At 44.8% G+C, this 18,830-nt stretch overlaps 1 protein-coding gene across 11 annotated transcripts in view; it reads left to right on the top strand.

Annotated features, from left to right (window-relative positions):
• Positions 1-18,830, top strand: part of PTPN14 (protein tyrosine phosphatase non-receptor type 14) — a 149,699-nt gene that overhangs the window by 49,662 nt on the left and 81,207 nt on the right. For 10 of the 11 annotated variants that reach the window (XM_036342258.1, XM_036342259.1, XM_036342263.1 and 7 more), the window contains one exon: positions 9,115-9,440. In XM_036342258.1, coding sequence (XP_036198151.1) covers positions 9,267-9,440 — 174 coding nt within the window. In that variant the 5' untranslated portion in view covers positions 9,115-9,266. Of the gene's footprint in view, positions 1-6,311; positions 7,117-9,114; positions 9,441-18,830 lie in introns of those variants that run through there. The other variant, XM_036342266.1, reaches the window with a different exon arrangement.

The raw sequence follows: 18,830 nt of genomic DNA, 5'->3' as shown, positions 1-18,830 counted from the left end.
ATTCTGATACACCCCACCTGACGCCAACGGGCCAGGGGAGACTCCCATATCTTGTGTCGGATTGATCGGCCTTTGCATTTTATCCAACTTGTCATTGTATCTCCAGAAGGAATTTTTCCCACCATCTTTTAAAAACGAAGAACTTACACTGTCCGTTTGGTCTAGTTCCGTGGTCGGCAAACTGCGGCTCGCGAGCCACATGCAGCTCTTTGGCCCCTTGAGTGTGGCTTTTCCTAAGCCTTAGGAGTACCCTAATTAAGTTAATAACGATGTACCTACCTATATAGTTTAAGTTTAAAAAATTTGGCTCTTAAAAGAAATTTCAATCGTTGTACTGTTGATATTTGGCTCTGTTGACTAATGACTTTGCCGACCAGTGGTCTAGTTAAACACACGTTTTAGTTTGGAAGGGCAAAGGGGTTCAGTTGGAGGGAAAGTTCTGACCCCCACTGTTATCTATGTTACCAGGTTACTTGACAAATTACCCTTTAAGAAAAACTTTTTTTATTAAGAAAAACCCAACGTTTTACTATGGGAAATTTTAGGCATGCGCAACACTGTAGGCTAGAGAATGGTGTGACCCTTGTCTCCCACTGTCAACAGCTGTCAACATGGCCAGTATTGTCCCCCTCACAGTCCCCACCCCATTATTGTGGAGAAAAATCCCAGACAACCTATTATTTTATCCATAAATATTCAGTGTGGGCTTTGATGACCTTAGAAGATTCAGTAATATCAAAAATGGAGACTTTCATATTTGAAGATCCGTCTGGTGGGAAGATCTTGTCTATTTAGACAAGGCGGTCAGCCTCAAAGCTGGGGGTGGGGGAAATGATTTTTTTTAAAACAATAACCTGGGGGAGCCTTCAAACTACTTGCCCTCTCAGAGTTTGCTTCTGCGGCCCCCAGGCCCCCTCAGTTGAAAATCTCAGCCTTTAATGCACTGTGGACTTGGTTTGGGTCTGAGTGTTAGAGCTGGAATAAAAGCGAGGGGACCACTGCTTACGGGTAAAAGTGATTCCAGGTAACGGGAACTTTACCTCGCAGGAACCAACTTGTTATTTTTAACCACCATGGATGGGGGCTGTTTAAAAACATATATATGTTTTTGCCCTTTTAACCGGAATATGCTGGGTAATACTCGTTTCCATTTACTATAGAGAGTTTTTGGGACACAGTCTGCCCTGCTGTGGAGTGCTTATTTTTATAGTTTACCTGTCACCTGCCTCCTTGCCTTTTGTATCCTGAAAACGTAGTCTTCCTTGTCTCCTTGAAATCTGCTACGGGCTACGAAGCAAGGCCCAGAGCTGCACAGGAACTCAGAGTTCACCAGCTGTACGGGCGTTCTTGTTTCTGAGCACAGTGTGTGCAGTTGGAATGAAGAGCTTTGTGATTGTTGAACTACTCAGCAGATGTTTGGTGCTGTTTCCCAGTTTCCAGCCATCCTCTGCATGGATGAGGTGGTTGTGTAGCCACCATTCACGCAGATGAGCCATCACCCTGATGGACACGGTTTGGCAGGAATCTGTCCTCTGACTTCAAATTGAGCTTAAAGAGGTCTCCAAACGTCATGTTGGAAAGGTCAGGTCTCCAAGGAAAGTTGGAAAATGTGTTTCTGGACAAATTTCTCTCCATCTCACCAGTGCATTTGGAAAGTGAGTTAGGAGGCGAGAAATGAAGGGATTAAACAATGTGACCATTCTGCTTTTGTTGTTGTAGTTACTCAGCAGCTAAAAGGTAGGGCCTTGCATTTTAAACCTTGCACAACACGTTTACTTGGCCAAAAGTAATGTGATGTGTGGATTTAATTTGGGTATTCCATAACAATAAAATGTATAGAAGAAATGAACAGTCTACCTTTCACCGCACAAAACTGACTTCTTTTCTGCTCTTCTTGAAGGAGGAAATCAGAGAAGACATTTTCCTTACGCCTTTCTTTCCCATCCCCTCCCACCCCACCCCACCCGTCTTTAAAATTCTCCTTCGGAAAATGACACAGTATTTTTTAAAACCCAGCTGAGCTGTGCCCAGGTTCATACACAGGATGGACTAGTTGCATCAGTTTTTCCTTTCTCACACCCAGGCGAGGGTTACATAGTTCTGTGAGGTGTGCTTGGAGTTGTAAAAATGCGGAATGCTGGAAAAATCCCAGAGTCTGTTGGTAAATATAGAACACAGCTGAACAGCACTTAGCTTCTATTGGCAATTTTCGAACTTGAGGGGGGTGGGGGGGGAAGGGCAGGTATCCATAACCTAGCACGGGAAATAAAAAGAGCGTGTGATGACCACGTTTGAGATTTGGATTTTCACGTCTCTTTTATGTCCCTAAAGACATCACAAGTAATTCAGTAACGAGGAGTAGACTGCATTTGGTTGACAATATAAAAGATCCCTCCACTTCTCACCCATCATATTCAGAGATTTAGTAGGTCAGCTGAGTGACTTTTTCTGTATTATGAGAAAGCTGTTTTTGCTTTGTGTTTTTAACTTAGCGGGTTTTTTTGGTGATATCTTTAGGGAAAGAAATGAGTGGACTGTAGAAGGTGCTGGAAATCCACAGCTGGGAGTTCCAGGGGAAGCTTCCACATGAGAGCTTTTCGGAAGCCGATTGGTTAGCAGTGGGGTTTAGAAGTGACTGGCCTTTTCCGAAGGTCTGTCCCACTGTAGCGCGTACTGTAAAAGGCCTTCACCAGCGTGGTGCTTACAGAGCAAATGCCCCAACAAATTGCTTTCGGCAGTCACGGCGCATTATAACACCATTGATCATGTTGCTAGGTCCAGTGTCGTTTTTTTGCAAAGAACTTCCCTGGGACGTGGCCTCCCTCTGGCCTCTGAGACCATCCCCAGGATCAGGCACACCCAGGTCTAGAAAAGGGACACTTGGGTGGTGGGAATGTTCTTGTAGAAACCTCAGTTCCATCTTTCTGTCCCCCTGAAGAGCACCCGTGAGCTGAATGAACTCTCATTCCTGTTCTCCACAGTTTAAGCCTCTCTGAGGCCTCCAAAAGTCAGACCTCTCTAAGCTCCAAATTCCTCAAGTGTCCCTGAGCTCGCCAGGGGGCCCTGCCCTATCTTGGCAGCAAAAACTCAATCCTTTTCAGGATTCGTTCTTTCTCTCATTATAATGACAGATATTTATTTAGCTCCACTTTAGGTTTATAGGAGACCACAAAGCTGAATGTGCCCTTCAGGATTCCAGGTGGGGAACTAAAACACATGCGGGAGTTTCTCCAGGAAAGGGAGACTGGGGTGCCATCAGCTGTAGAGACACAGCCACACAGGTTATAAGGCAATTTGGAAGCAAGTTCCTACTCCCCCAAAAGACCCGTTGCTAACCCCAGACACTATACACATGTAGTTGAGAGTCAAGAAGAAGGCTAGGCTACTTACCCACTCGGGATGGGCTGCGTAAGACTTCCATCGAGTGAGCAACTCCTTTCTGCTCCAGGTGTCAGGGCTGGTGATGACAAGGTGGCAGGGCTGGGAGAATGCCAAGTTCATTTATTTTTTATTTGAGACTTTTCTATTGATTTTTAGAGAGAGAGAAAAAGAGAGGGAGAGAGAGAAACATCTATGTGAGAGCAAAACATCCATTTGCTGCCTTCCGCATGCACCCGACTAGGGATCGTGCCCACAACCCCGGGACGTACCCTAAGTGGGAATCAAACCAGCAGCCTTTTGGTATGTGGGGCGAAGCCCAGCCAACTGAGCCACACTGGCCAGAGCGCATGGTTCGTCTTTATGCCTGGTCCCTTTCCGCAGGGAATTGTCGTAGCACATAGCTCCATCTTAAACTCTGTGCTCTTTGCTTTGCCTTTTTCTTTTCTTTTTTAAAGCCTTTCTCCACAGTAGCTGGTAGGGTATCAAAGCCTTCTTTTCACACCTGTTTTGCTCTCCTTTGAGTGACCAGGTTGCAGTGCGGGGGGAGAAGGAGGGACTGTGCCACTCTACTGAGTGCCCCGGGGACATTTTCTCATTTCCTGCTCACAAACAGGTGGGGTGAATATTGTCTTTGTAGATGAGGAAACTGAGGCTGAGAGAGGATAAATGACTACCATTCACCCCAGGCCTCTCTGGTTAATGCCAGTTCTTGCCCAAAGGTTTGCCCGTGTTCTTTGCCTTAAGAGTGAACTTGGGTTCTCAGAAGCACTCAGCTCACCCTCCTCTGCAGTGACTTTCTCCAGTGCAGCCGTTGACATTCACTTTCCTTTGCTTTACGGAGACAAAGACCCTGAGTTAGAGAGTTCTCAGTGTGTGTGGCACTTGTTTTTTTGTTTTGTTTTGTTTTTTTTCTTTGCTTCTTATTCCCAGTAACTCTCATCACTAAAGGGCTAGCATCTAACTCTTACTTTTCTTTCTAAGGTGTACCTAAGAAAAAGGGGATTAATAGATTATATTTTAAAATTCGAATAAAGTAGTCTTTACTGTTAGTTTTACCATCAATAGTCACAAAAGAGACTTGTTTAACCTTCATGATTGGGTATTAGCAACAACTGCAGCTCATATCATGTATTAGATATGTTCTTTACGAGCGGATCAAGAAAATTCTGTATTTTAGATGAGTGTTTATTTTTAAAAGAGCTTTCTGTTTTAAGAAACACCTTGTAGTAAATAGAAAGACAACTGCCTAACTTGATCTCTTTTGAAAAGCCAGTTTCATCAAGAAAATCTGAAGTGTTATGAACATGTGACCTTTCTATGAGAGTATGGCATTTAGTTCTAGGTTTTATTGTATTTCTTTATTTTTAATTTTCAACCGAGGACATTCTTAGAGGAGAGAGAGAGGGAGGGAGGGAGAGAGAGAGAGAGAGACAGAGACAGAGACAGAGAGAGAAAGAAAGAAAGAAAGAAAGAAAGAAAGAAAGAAAGAAAAAGAGAAAAAGAAAGAAAAGAGACTTTCTGTATACACCCATACATGGGATCCAACCCACAATCTAGGTATGTGTCCTGACCAGGAATTGAACCAGCAACACTTCGGTGCACAGGAGGACAATGCTCAACCAACTGAGCCACTTGGGCCGGGCTGGTCCTAGGCTTGATAATGTTCATGTGTTGAGTCCCCAGCGAACCACATGGGGAAAGTGAGGAAGGTGCCAGGAGCCAGGCTGTGTAACACAGGACTCGCTAGTAGACTTCATGTCGACTCTGTTATATGGTGGGATATCAGAGCCCTTGTCTCTCTGTCTTTCAAGGACAAAGCAGAAGAATTGGGCTTACACACAGCAGGGAGCTGGCTTGTGTTTAAGGTAGAACTATATTCTCCTCCGGAGAGTTCAGAGGTGGATGAGTGACAGATGCTGTGGCATCTTCAGGAGCTTAAATATGCGAGGTAATTCATAGACTCTTAAAATGCTAAGACTGAAAGGGACTGGGCGGTCATCTCTGACCTCCCTCTCGTTAGATATTAGTGTCACACAGATTGTTTACCTGGGATACTTCAGGTGTAGCCCTTCCTGAAGGTAAGGAATGTCGTAAATGACAGCCCGGGAGTTCTTTCCAGAAGCCCAGCTCTGTGAGCACACAGTTCTGGCTGTAAATGCTGCGAGCTTTTAATTGAGGTCAATGGTGTGGGTCTTAAAGATGGAGGAAACCTGCTTCTAGCTTTGAAGGAGTTTAGAGTCAAGATGTGTGGATACTTCTGACATAAATCAGTTTGCTCTGTTAAATAAGCATGAAAATGACTGTGGGAGTTCAGCCAAGGTGATCTGAGGGCAGGATCAGAGAAGTCCACAGGGAGAGGCAGTGCCACTGAAACGGAGCCGTAAGGAGTAGGTGTGGCTGGAATCTGTTTAGTACCTGTGTGGAGGGTTGCCTTTTTTTTTTTTTAACCTTTGGATTGTGAAAATTGTTAGATACACAGAAAAGTGAAAAGAATAGTGCCATGTATACCTGGACACCTACCACCTAGATTCAACAGCTGTTAATGCTTTGTCATACTTGTTTCAGCTCTGAACGTGTGTGTGTACCTATGTGCGTGTGTTGTTTTTAGCCGTTTGTTAGTCACAGGCATCATGACATTTCACCCCTCAGTATATCCATTGGCTTCTCCTAAAGCCATTCACCGGCATAAGCCTAATTCCACTACAAAAAAATGGAAGAAATTTAACAACAATACATTACATCCAATTCCTGTTCTCTATTTCAAATTTCCCTAGTTGTCCACATCTTTTTATTTTTTTTCACACCTCGGTGTGATGAAGGGTCATACCTTGCATTTTATTTTTCTCATTCCTAAATATCTCTCTTTTTTGTTTTCCTTTTTAAATGAAATGTGTTGGGGTGACATTGGTTAATGTGATCACACACACAGGTTTCAGGTGTGGGTTTGTGTGGTACAAGGTCTGTATACTGCACTCTGTGCCCCCACCCCCTAAACCTCTTTTACCCTAGAGCAGCCGCCTTCTAATCCCACCTGCTCAGTTTTTGTTTCATGACACGGACCTTTAGAAGGACCGGACCAGTTTTCTGATAACCTTTTTGTTGCTACCTTACCAGGGAAGTTTCTTGCAAATTGAAGATTTAAAATGCTGTGCAAAACTTAAAATAGTCAGGTATTGTGTAGGAGATACCTTGGCAGGTTGTCTGATGCTGTTCCTGAGATACCATTTTCAGTATCTAATGCATTTACTCTTTATTTGCAACAATAAGATAAGGCAGCTATAAAATGTTAGAACAGTTTAAAAGTCTATAAACTATAAAGCGAGAGTTCTATTTAATGTCGCCACTGTGTAGTTCCGAGATAACAGTTAATCGCTTTGGTGAACTTATCTTCTTTCCCATTTCTGTGTCTTTTTGTTTTATTTATGTATTATAAAAACTGTTGTTGTGCAGCTTACTTTTTGCCCCACTCACTGCGCGTTATGGACGGAATCCCACAGAATAGGTAGCAAGGGTTGTTTTTAATAGTGGCTGGGATACATGTGCACCAAGCCAGCCACATTCCTTCATCGGTGTTTAAGACGAGACACACCCAAATTGTAAAGTGCCTGGCCCAGGATTAGCTATGTGGCTTGTGCCCACAGTGCAAATATTTTCCTCTGTGTGAGGCTCCCCAGCTAATATAGGAATTGAAGCTTGGTGTTCTGTGTCCTGTGTTTCAACAAGTTCTGGGAATGCGTGAGTAGTAAACTCTTCAGGGCTCTGTATTTGAATTCTGGCTCTCTTTTTGTCTTTTCTGGGCGGGTCCCTCCATCCTCCTTTCTGTAAATATCAGGAGATCATCAGGTTGGCCTACCTTGGAAGTAAACATGATACTCTGCCAACATAAAGTGATTTAGAAATGTTAATCTATTTTACCAAGTCGCAGTCTCTACTGGCATGTATATTTTAAGCCATCGTAAAACATATCCCTGTCATGCTAAGGAATGTGCCGAGGGCAGGCATCAAAGACCGGCTGAGGGAGTGTGGGGAGTGTGTTTTGCTGTGTTGTAGTTTTATGCTCTGACAACCTTCGTGAGGCCTGGGGTACTGACACGGAGTGGTTGCTAAATGTTGAAGCCATTTCATTTATTTACTTAGTTATTTTTTCTATGTTTTTACTGATTTCAGAGAGGTAGGGAGAGGGGGAGATAAAAACATCAATGATGAGAGAGAATCATCGCTTGGCTGCCTCCTGCACGCCCTCTACTGGGGATCGAGCCCACAACCCGGGCATGTGACCTCCTGGTTCATGGGTTGATGCTCAAACACAGCCACACCGCCGGGCCCATTTTATGTATTAGTTCAAGAATTCCGGCAAGTAGTTATTCATACTTGTCCATTTAAGTGTCAGGGGGGCTCAGAGGTAATTCTATGGATGAAGGGTTTGAAGGCTGGCTGAACTGCCCAGCGCAGGGAATCAGGTTAACAGAGGGATCATGGGAACAGGAGATGGTCCTGTGAGCTTGATATGGAGAGCAGAAGGTTGAACAGAGGGGCTATCTGGCCATCTCTGGCTTCTTTGGAAGGTATGAGCCTCCCCGTGAGAGCATTGCTGGCTCAGGGTGGGACGGAAAAGCCACTTGGTTGTTGTTGTCTTATTGTTGGGTTCTCCATGGCAATGATGTCATCACTGGCATTTGGTGGACCACCAGGGTGTCAGGAAATCTCATTTTTAGTAAGTTAAATTATCGGTGATTTGGTCACAGGGCTTTTGCATCAAGCATTTTGTAAAAGAAGAAAATGGTGATAGGGTGGTTCTCCATATCTGACTGTCTAAATATTTGGTAAAAAAAAGGACAAGCACATTAAAGAATTCATAAATTTAAAAATGTTTTTTTAAAAGTAGGAAGTTGCCGCCTATATTAATTGTGTATTTCCTCCATATTCTATTATCCTTTCTCAGTAAATAAACAAGCAAATAAGTGATAAAATATTAAAATAAAAATAAAGGCAAATCATGTTGCTAAAAGTAGAGAGGCAGTGCTGAGATTTTAATTTTAGGATCAGTGAATTTTTTAAATCCACAAAAACCTTGCTTTTTCTCTCTGCAAAACAGAGATCATAAAATCTACACCACAGGGTTGTCCATGGGGTCGAAATGAGATAATATATATTTAGAAGTTAAAGAAACAGTGTTGATTCCACTCCGATTGCTCTCTTGGGCAGACAGGATGTACAGTGAAAAAAGCATGTGAGTTGAGGTTGCAGACGTTGGTGTGAATTCTTTGCCATGTATGAGTTCCTTTATTTAATTAATTAATTAGTTAATTTGCACCTGAGGATATATTTATTGATTTTAGAGAGAGAGGGAAGGAGAGAGAGAGAGGGAAACATCTTGGTTGCCTCCAGTACGCGCTCCAACCGTGATCGAACCCACAACCTAGGTATGCGCCCTGACTGGGGATGGAACCTGAAACCTTTTTGGTGTACGGGATGACGCTCCAACCGACTGAGCCACTGGCCAGTGCTTGGATGAGTTCTTTTCATCCCTCTGCATCTCCATTTCTTCGGCTCTAACCGAGTTTATCATGTCACCCTTGCAAGATAAGATAAAGTGCATGGGCTCTCCCAGGTGTCTTGCAGGTTCTGGAATCTGGATGTTGATCCGGGGAAGAGGGTGTCTGTGCCTGTGAAAAACGTGCCGTATCATCAGCTTCCCCTCCACGAATGACCTCGCTCTTTTTCTGTTTGCAGCGACCCTGCAGCGTGCCACCCCGGGCATGGACACCTTCTCCCGTGTCTGGAGGAGCACGGCTGGTAGTGCCATCGCCGGGTCCCGAAACTGCTAAGGCCATCTCAGGGGCGTGGGCGCCAGGAGAGGAGGGCAACACCCGAGGGCCAGAGCCATGCCTTTCGGCCTGAAGCTCCGCCGGACACGGCGCTACAATGTCTTGAGCAAGAACTGCTTCGTCACCCGCATCCGCCTGCTGGACAGCAATGTCATCGAGTGCACGCTGTCGGTGGAAAGCACGGGGCAGGAGTGCCTGGAGGCTGTGGCCCAGAGGCTGGAGCTGCGGGAGGTAAGGGTGTGAGTGTGGCGGGTGCGCCAGCGAGAACTCACCCAGGGGACCACCCACCTGTCTCGGCTCCTGCCTTGCTTTTCCGCCTCAGCCTGGTGGTTAGAAGAATCATGTTATATTAGCAGGGGCTCGATCTTACAGCCTTCAGTGGAGAGAAGCGAGAATGCGCCTAGAGCTTCCAGGGGGTGACGGCCTCCCTTTGGTTTCCACTGATGGCAAGGGTTAGGGGGAGTTGGAAATGAGAGGCTCTCCTCGCCAAAGTCATTTTCTGTCTGTACAAGGGTGGAGTGGTAGCTGGGGTGGCATCCTGGCTGCCTGTCAAGGCGAGAATGCCCACGTAGGGAGGGATGCAGCTGCCTTCCTTTTTTCCCCTTTTGTGTCTCCGTTTCCCTCTTCAAAGGGAAAGAAAAGAGAACAAGCATTTAGAGTGAGTGCGAGCAGAGAGGTTTTTTGTAGGAGCCTGGAACATGGGGTTTTGTTCCCTCTAAGATTCCTGCTGACCCTCGTTTCCTTTGTACCGTCTGTGCGCCTTCTTTGGGCTGTAAGCAACCCCAGGCTGACTATGCAGTCAGTCATGGCATTGCTCTCTAGGAGAGCCTCTTACTCAGGGCAGCGTGTCCTTCTGAACAAGCCGGCCCTGCGGTTTCCAGTCTTACAGACACTCCGGAGAGGAGACGTGGTGAGCACTGCACACAGCATTTGTCTTGAGAACCATGCGTCATACCGACTAGTGGGTAAGGGAATGGTTGAGTGGTTGCCGGAGCTGAAATGGCTATAGCTCCTGAGATTCAACCCCTACTCCTAGGCCCTGTGACATCCTTGCCCAAGACCTCAGGGTGATGGAGAAGAGGGGTGGTGCCTGTTGGAAGTGATTGATGGATGGTGTTTGATCCCCGCCCCTCACGAGCCACCTTCTCTCCATGTGCATATAGGATGTGGGGTCACGCACGAAAGGTCGTCTTCTCCCCTTGGCGTCTTCCACAGGCCCACTCTTATCCCCTGAGGGGCTGTTCTGCCTGAGCACTTCTGCCTCCTGCTGGCCTTCATGTTTATCCTCTGGTTTCAGAGGTCAGGTCTTCGGAGTTGATTCTCCTGTGTAGGAGTCCGTCCTGCCCAGCAGACTTGTCAAACTCTGTAGCTGACACACTAGAATAAACTAATTCTGACCTTGTCTGTCTATGGCTGGCTCTTTTTTTTGCTTATTAGTAACTCATTTGGGTAGATTTATTTATTTATTTTTAAATAGTTTTATTTATTTTAGAGAGGAAGGGAGAGGTAGAGAGAGATAGAAACATCAGTGATGAGGGAGAATCACTGATCGGCTGCCACCAGCATGACCCCTTACTGGGAATTGAGTCCACAACCTAGGCATGTGCCCTTGACTGGAATGGAACCTGGGACTCTTCAGTCCACAGGCCAATGCTCTATCCACTAAGGCAAACCGGCTAGGGCTGGAAATATATATTTAAACATAGGGTTGTGCATGAATATAAAGGAAGAACCTTAATGCTGCAGATCAGTTGGGCAGGAAGCTGGTCTAAATTCTTGGCAAACATTTAGTTACAGATCATTTAAAAATATATGCAGTGATTTTCCTTTTGAGTATGGTATTCCCAGTAAGTCACATTAGAGTAATTAAGTATTCTTCACGCGCATTGGGAGGCATAGAGCATGTGGCTAAGTAGTTACAGGCGCAGACTTTGGAGTCTTGGACTTGAGTTCAACTTACAGTTCTGTCACATTTTAGTTAGGTAACCTTAGAAAAGTAAGTTCATTTCTGGAAAATGGTAATAATGACCCTCACTTTACTTAGGGCCGTTGTCAGTATTAAAAGAGGTACAGTATGGGAAATGTGCAGTGCTGTCTCTAATAATATAATAACGTGATTGTTCCAATTTGAGAGTCTTTTTCAATGAAGAAAATCTTGAGCAATTGAGTGCATTAGACATTGTTGTTAAGATGTGCACAGACTGCCCAGCTGGTGTGGCTCAGTGATTGAGTGTTGACCTATGAACCAGGTGGTCACGGTTCGATTTCCGGACAGGACACATGCCCAGGGTTTTGGGCTCCATCCCCAATAGGAGGAGGCAGCCAATCAATGATTCTCATCATTGATGTTTCTATCTCTTTTCCTCTCCCTTCTTGTCTGAAATCCATAAAAAAAATATTTTAAAAAAAGACGTGCACAGACTAGTAGGGAGTCCAACATTTACACGAACAGCTGCGAACGAATGTGATCCATGCTGAGATGCAGTGCAGGGACAGCCATGCCCTCCTGCCCCACTGAACACCGCAGCCCTGGCAGGGAGAGGAAGCCTCAGGGAAAGGAGGAGCAGGGACTTGAAGGAGACAGAGGAGATCAGCAGGTGGAAGAGAAGGCGAGGTCACCCTGGGCGTGGGGAACAGGATTTTTGCAGATCCAGGGATGTGAAAAAGCAGCACATTCTTGGGAACTGAAAAGCCACCTCTGCCAATCACCAGGTAGAGCTACAGCGGAAGGCGCAAGGTGAGGCGTGCCTGGAGATGCGTAGGGTTAGTCATTACTCTCCGCAAACTATTGTTCCTGGTAGTGAGAGGGCAAAGGTCAAGCCCAGATTATCCCACAACCGTGTTGTCACAAAGGCCAAAGCAGGGAAGTCACATTCTGCTGTCAGGTGTGTGTGGCAGGGTGACTGATCCTCTAATGCTCAGGAGTGGTGCGCGCTTAGTGCTGGCTTTATTTTGACGTGCCCCCAGCGGGTGCATCCGCATTAGAGCACATCACTTTCTTTCCTAATTGTGTGCTTTGGTTCTGTGACAGATGGCGTCTGAGCTATGGCCTTTTGAGAAACAATCTGGTAGCTACTTCTGAACTGGAGGGTGAGCTAGAGCAGTCCGGTACTTTGTTCCCCTTTTGTGCATCCACACCTGGAGGAGGAATGCGCTCTCCACTCCGAGCCCAAGGCGGAGGGGTGACCGGGGTCTGCTCCTCTCACTTGACTTTGTATTGGGGTCAGTTTCCAAACAGAGCCTTTGGCGCTTCAGAGGAGGAAGTGGACATCCGTCTAAAATATAACAACACGTTTGGTCTTGATGAGGCTTGGAAACCCGATTCGGGCGGGTATTGCCTTTTGCCAGTAGACGTGCCCTGTGGTTTAGGTGTATCCTAAACTTGGTAATAGCGTTATATTAGGAAAGGAAAATTAATTTTGATTTAATTTTAGATCTGCATTAATTACAATTTGTGTTTCGTCCCTTAATTTTAGTAGATAATTTTTTTTAATGCAGTTTTAGGTTTACAACAAAATTGAGTGGAAAGCAAAGTTCCATGTACCACCTGCCCCCACCGGCTCTCCTCTTCTCCTCCGCCATCAACATTCTGAATCACAGGGAGCATTTGTTACAATTGATGAATCCACATTAATACATCCTTGTCCCTCCAAGTCCACAGTTTACATTAGAACAGAGAGAAAAAGAGAGAGAGAGAGAGAGAGAGAGAGAGAGGGAGAGAAACATTGATTTTTTTTGTTGTTCTACTTATTGATGCATTCATTGGTTGCTTCTTGTATGTGCCCTAACCAGGGATCGAACCTGCAACCTTGGTGTATTGGGATGATGCTCTAACCAACTGGGCCCATTAGGGTTCCCTCTTGGTGGTGTACATCCTGTGCATTTTGACAGATGTGTAATGACATGTGTCCACAGGGGAAGCTTTTTGAGGGTCAAGTCTGGTTCTGAATGCACTGATGTGCTGCCATGTCAAATGGCATCCAGGTGGCCCAGGCCTGGTTCCTAGGTCAGCACATACCGTCCCGCCCAGGGAAGCTGAATATAATAGGGTCCCTGCTCCCAGAAACCCCAGAGTTTAGAGAAGAGGACAAACAAGCAGCAAAGCAATGGGAACAGTCCGTACCGAGGTACAGAAACAGGAAAGCCCATGGAATTTTCAGGGAAGGGCAGAGTTCAGTTTGCACCGATCCGTTCGTGTGTGTGTGTGTGTGGAGGGGTCACGGCGGGGAGGACAGGAGTGTGGAAGGGCTGGGAGGAGTCCGCTTTTGAAGGTTTGAACGTATCTGGATAGGGAATTTTAGCCAGATCCTGTAGGAGATCATTTCCAAAACGTGTCACCAAAATAATGAAAACAACCGCCACCCTTTACTGGTAATGTGCTACCTGTTGTGCTGAGCACCTTCCATAGGTCAACTATTTAATTCTCATAACAAGCCTGGAAGGTGGCTCTCCTGCTACCCCTGTTTTACGGATGTGGGACCATAGTTCAGGCTGCCCTGCCCGCTTTCGCTGCGCTGGCTCACACCCAGGCAGGCTGGCTCCACCATTCTAATTCCCAGGGATGTGTAGTGGCAGAAGAGGGGCCGTGGTCCGCGATTTGGGGAACGCCCTTGGACGCGCTATAGGTTAGGAAAAGAATGCTGAACTCAGTGTTTCACAGTTATTTTAGTTTTCTATTAAATCCTCTCTGAATTCCTTGGGGAATAAAACGCAGCCCTGAGATGGAAAGCCGTGGAAGGATTTCACGGCGGAGCCTGACATTGATCACCTTGGGTTGAGGACCGTGGTCAGCAAACTGCGGCTCGCGAGCCACATGCGGCTCTTTGGCCCCTTGAGTGTGGCTCTTCCTAAGCCTTAGGAGTACCCTAATTAAGTTAATAACAATGTACCTCCCTATACAGTTTAAGTTTAAAAAATTTGGCTCTCAAAAGAAATTTCAATCGTTGTACTGTTGATATTTGGCTCTGTTGACTAATGAGTTTGCCGACCGCTAGTTTAGGAGAAGAACCAAAGAGCAAAAGAGGAATGGGGATTGGAGGGGCAGGAGCATCAGAGATGGCCATTAGGTAGACGTAACAATAATCCCGGCAAGAGGAAATAAAATGAATTCCCCTTGCCAGGATTGTTTTTAATTGTTTTAAGTTCAGAACAAAAAAAAAAAATAGGTAGGAGTTTCTGGCCAGGAACTTCATTAAAGGAAGGGGTTTAAGAGATACAGAAGCTCAGAAGATTAGAATTCTGATAATATAGTTACAACATATTTGGATTCATGGATTTCACCCATTTTTTCCCCCCAAATGAAATAGTGGCACTTTTAACGTATAAAATGCATCTGTTCTGTTTGCAGAAGGGATGGCTGGCGGGAATTCCATTTCCTGTGTCCTTTTTTGCCCCCAACCCAGTTTGAAAAATCACTGGCCTAGGTTAAGAGAGAAATAGTTAAAGCAATGCGGCCTGATGACTGAGTCTCATATTTTAAAAATAAATACATGGAGAAGCAGCAGAGTTGAATGGCTAGGAAGCTGAGCTTGGATCAAACTACCTGAGTTTGAACCCCGGCTCTGCCACTTCTTAGCTGTGTAATCTTGGGCAGTTGCTTAACTGCTGGTCCCTCAGTTTTCTTATCTGTAAGTGGAGATGTAATAGTAACAGCCTCCATGAGTTGTCGGGGCGTTAAATGAGTTCGTTTTTGCCATAGTATGGACAGTGCTTGGCACAGGATGGTGAAGGAACCATCCCAGTTTCAATAGGGTGGTCTCCTCGATAGGACACCGCACATCCTCTCTGGGCTCTGCTCCTATGCTTTCAGGGAACTGGCTCTCCCCCTTTTATAAGTCTGCTTGTTCCACTTAAAAAAATATTTGTATTGATTTCAGAGAGGAAGGGAGCGGGAGAGAGCGATAGAAACATCAATGATGAGAGAGTCATTGATCAGCTGCCTTCTGCACACCCAACACTGGTAATTGAGCCTGCAGCCCAAGCATGTGTCCTGATCGGGATTCGAACCTTGACCTCCTGGTTCATAAGTTGACTCTCAACCACTGAGCCACACTGGCTGGGCTGCTTGGTCCACTTATCGGTGGCTTTTGTTATTACATACTGACCTTACATGAAGCCAAACTCTTTCAATGACTTGAACAGTTACTACTCATTTAGGACTGTGCGGCTGTTGAACGCTTAGAGTGTGCTAGTTTGAACTGAGATGTGCAGTAAGTGTAAAATATGCATCTGATTTTGAAGGCCTAGTATGGAAAAAAAGTTAAGATATTCCGTTAATCATTTTTATGTTAGTTACACGTTGAAAGCATCATATTTCAAATGTATCATTTAAAATAAAAGATATTACAGTTAATTTTATGTCTTTGTACTTTTCCATCTAGCTACTAGAACATTTAAAATTAAATATGCGGCTCCCAGCCCTAACCGGTTTGGCTCAGTGGCTAGAGAGTCAGCCTGTGGACCGAAGGGTCCCAGGTTAGATTCTGGTCAAGGGCATGTACCTTGGTTGTGGGCACATCCCCAGTAGGGTGTGTGCAGGAGGCAGCTGATCGATGTTTCTCTCTCATTGTTGTTCCTAGCTCTCTATCCCTCTCCCTTCCTCTCTGTAAAAAAATCAATAAAATATATTTTAAAAAAATGTGGCTCCTATTTTTACTAAACATGGCAAGGGAGCCATGCTAATAGTAGTAAATAATACAAAGAAGTCTAATAAAATGTAAAAATATGCTAGCATTATTTCCTTTAGGGATAATCTTGACTCTAGTTTTAATTAGGAAACAATAAATGGAGGAGGGGTAAATACTTGGACCAAGGTGCCTGAGTAACTCTATTCAACTTAGAGAACTGTTGTTCTATGAGGAAGTCCATCCTTCTTGGGAATGTGAATTCAGTAACTCCTGGCCTCTCCAAGGCTAGACTAAGAACACTGGTTTTTAAAAGAACAGCAAGAAAAAAATCCATAATCATTTCCTAGGGTAGGTGAATATCCTCCAGTGTATCCCCCTTTTCATTTGTAAATTTTTATTTTTGTCTTTCCTAAAAGCTGATTTATCCAAGGCTATTGGCTGCAGGAAAGATGCCTTGCATTTTGCTATTTTCATCATGGCTGGAGTTTATAAAGATATGGAATCTTAAACATGCATTTCCTATCATCAAAGAAAAGCTAATTTACTTCAAGGATATTTCTGTGGTTTGCTTGTATGCTAATGTTTTCAGAATTGGTAACTTAAGCGTGATTGTGGGAGTATTTGTTTGATTCAATGGAACGCCTAATTTCCTGACCCTGTCAGACAATAGTGGCATTTGCTGCACTTTAGAGACTGCTTCACCACAGCCATGTACGTTTGTATGTGCAGTGGACTAAAATAATCAACACCGATAAAGAATCAATTGAAAAGTAGTCAGCTCGGAAGATTTCCAGTCTTCCAATTTGTATTGCTTTTTGTCTTCGTAAGGATAATAATCTTTTTAGCTTAATGTCAGCTCTGTGAGGCAAATTAACACCAGTGTCTATTTTCTAGACATAGAGACTGTAGGTGACATCATTCCCCTAGTCTTAACTTGTAAGTCTTCATCGTTTTGCCTATTCGGAGTGATTTTTTCGTGGCTATGAGATTTGCTTCTTGGGTCTATGTTACTCTGCAGTTTCTTTTCCTGTACTGTGATGAAGAGATCGGCCAGGAAAATGAAGGTGGTGCAGGAGTAAATTATAGATGTGTCAGCTCTAGAAACCTCAGACGTACCTAGAGAAGAGGTTGATTGCACACAAGTTGTTTAGTACAATTATCCACCTGATGACCAGTGGCGTATTTTCCAAAGCCATTGGAATGTGATCGCATGAAGCGCCGTTTCAGAGCCCGCCTGTACGTCTTTAGAAGTATTTCCCTAGCCTCGGTGGAAGTTTTAGTGCTTTACCTAATTCCTGTATGTTTTATGTGGAGGCAGAGCAACTCTCTGTTTCTAACTTTACAACTGAAGTACTGCATGCAACCTGTTACAACTTCGTGCAAGAAATTTTAAACTTTTGCTTCTGGATGATTAACTCTTCAGAATGCTTGAGATAAGATCATGGACTTAATTCCTAGTAATTGCCAAGGCTGTGTCTGTAACCCTTACAAATAGCATTAAAGCTGTGCCATTGGTTGAAAAATTAGAAAAAAAAACTAACACCCCCAAGAAATATTTTCCTGTTAATAGCCAGTGTTGCTGGGGAGGGGGAGAGGGATAACACCATCTCTACAAATAAATGAACAAATGAATAAAAAAGTGCTCCAGAGTGGCCCTGGCTGGTGTGGCTCAGTTGGTTGAATGTCATGCCATGCACCGAAAGATCACCGGTTCGATTCCCTGTCAGGGCACATATCCGGGTCCTCAGTGGGAGTATATACATCAGAGGCAAACGATTGATGTTTTTCTTTCACATCGATGTTTCTCTCTCTCCCTTTCCCTTCCTCTCTTTCTAAAAATCAATAAAAACATATTTTAAAAAAACAACTAACAATGCTCCGGACTGTTTTGGAAGACCATGACTCCCTACAGTCTTTTCATGATACCAAAAGAGAGAGAGACCTTACTTTGACACTAAAATAGTCACACACCACTCTATCACTGAAGAAACTAACATATTTTTTGAGTGCATATGCGTTTGCTTCCTCTGTTCAAATGCAAAGCTCCAAGCCAAGCAAACCAGGAAACTACTCATGAAAACGACAACGTAATGTGGCTCCCCTGTGTCTTTTCTTAGTGGTGCATTTTTCGTAACTGATTCAGAGGTACGGTTCCTCTCCTGGGAGCTGGTTCTCCTGTCTTCTTTTCTCATCATTTGCAATGAACTCATTGCCAAATTCAGCACCCTTGAGCTATTTTTCCAAGAAAACGAGAGGAATAAAAAGGGATTGGGTGCCTCAGAGATAGACCGATCAAGTATTCCCCGAATTTACTTGGGAAACACAGTGGGAGCCCTTTGATCACGGAGGAGCTGGTTTCTATTCAGATTCATCCACCACGTTCTCCTCAACCATATGGCGGTGTTTAGCAGTGAGGCTCAGCTTCCAGAATGCAGCTGGAGTGTAAGTTGGCAAGTCAGCTGTGAACAGGCCTGCTGTGGTCCCAGCTGGGCCTGAGGGGATGATGGTCCCTTGGCTAACACACAGGAAGTTGGTTGGTGCCCATGTTAATTGAAGTGAGCAGTTAGGTTCTGATTCCATTTCCTGCGCGGCACTGTGTACGCGTGGCAGAACACACCAGTGCCGCATTGCAAACTTGAGAGCTGGGTAGGAACTTTTTTTTGTTTGTTTTTGTTGTTGTTGTTTTTGCTTTTTAAAATATATTTTATTGATATTTTACAGAGAGGAAGGGAGAGGGATAGAGAGTTAGAAACATCGATGGGAGAGAAACATCGATCAGCTGCCTCCTGTACACCCCCCACTGGGGATGTGCCCACAACCAAGGTACATGCCCTTGACTGGAATCGAACCTGGGACCCTTGAGTCCGCAGGCCGACGCTCTATCCACTGAGCCAAACCAGATAGGGCTGGGTAGGAACTTTGAGACGGGTTTTCTCCTCTACTGAATACCCCAGAGCCCAGATACAGCTGGCGTAGGAAGGAGGGCGGTGGTGTG

This window comes from Myotis myotis, unplaced genomic scaffold (genome assembly GCF_014108235.1).
Source record: "Myotis myotis isolate mMyoMyo1 unplaced genomic scaffold, mMyoMyo1.p scaffold_m19_p_18, whole genome shotgun sequence".
Taxonomy (NCBI): Eukaryota; Metazoa; Chordata; class Mammalia; order Chiroptera; family Vespertilionidae; genus Myotis; species Myotis myotis.
This window is presented reverse-complemented; position numbering and strand designations above follow the sequence as displayed.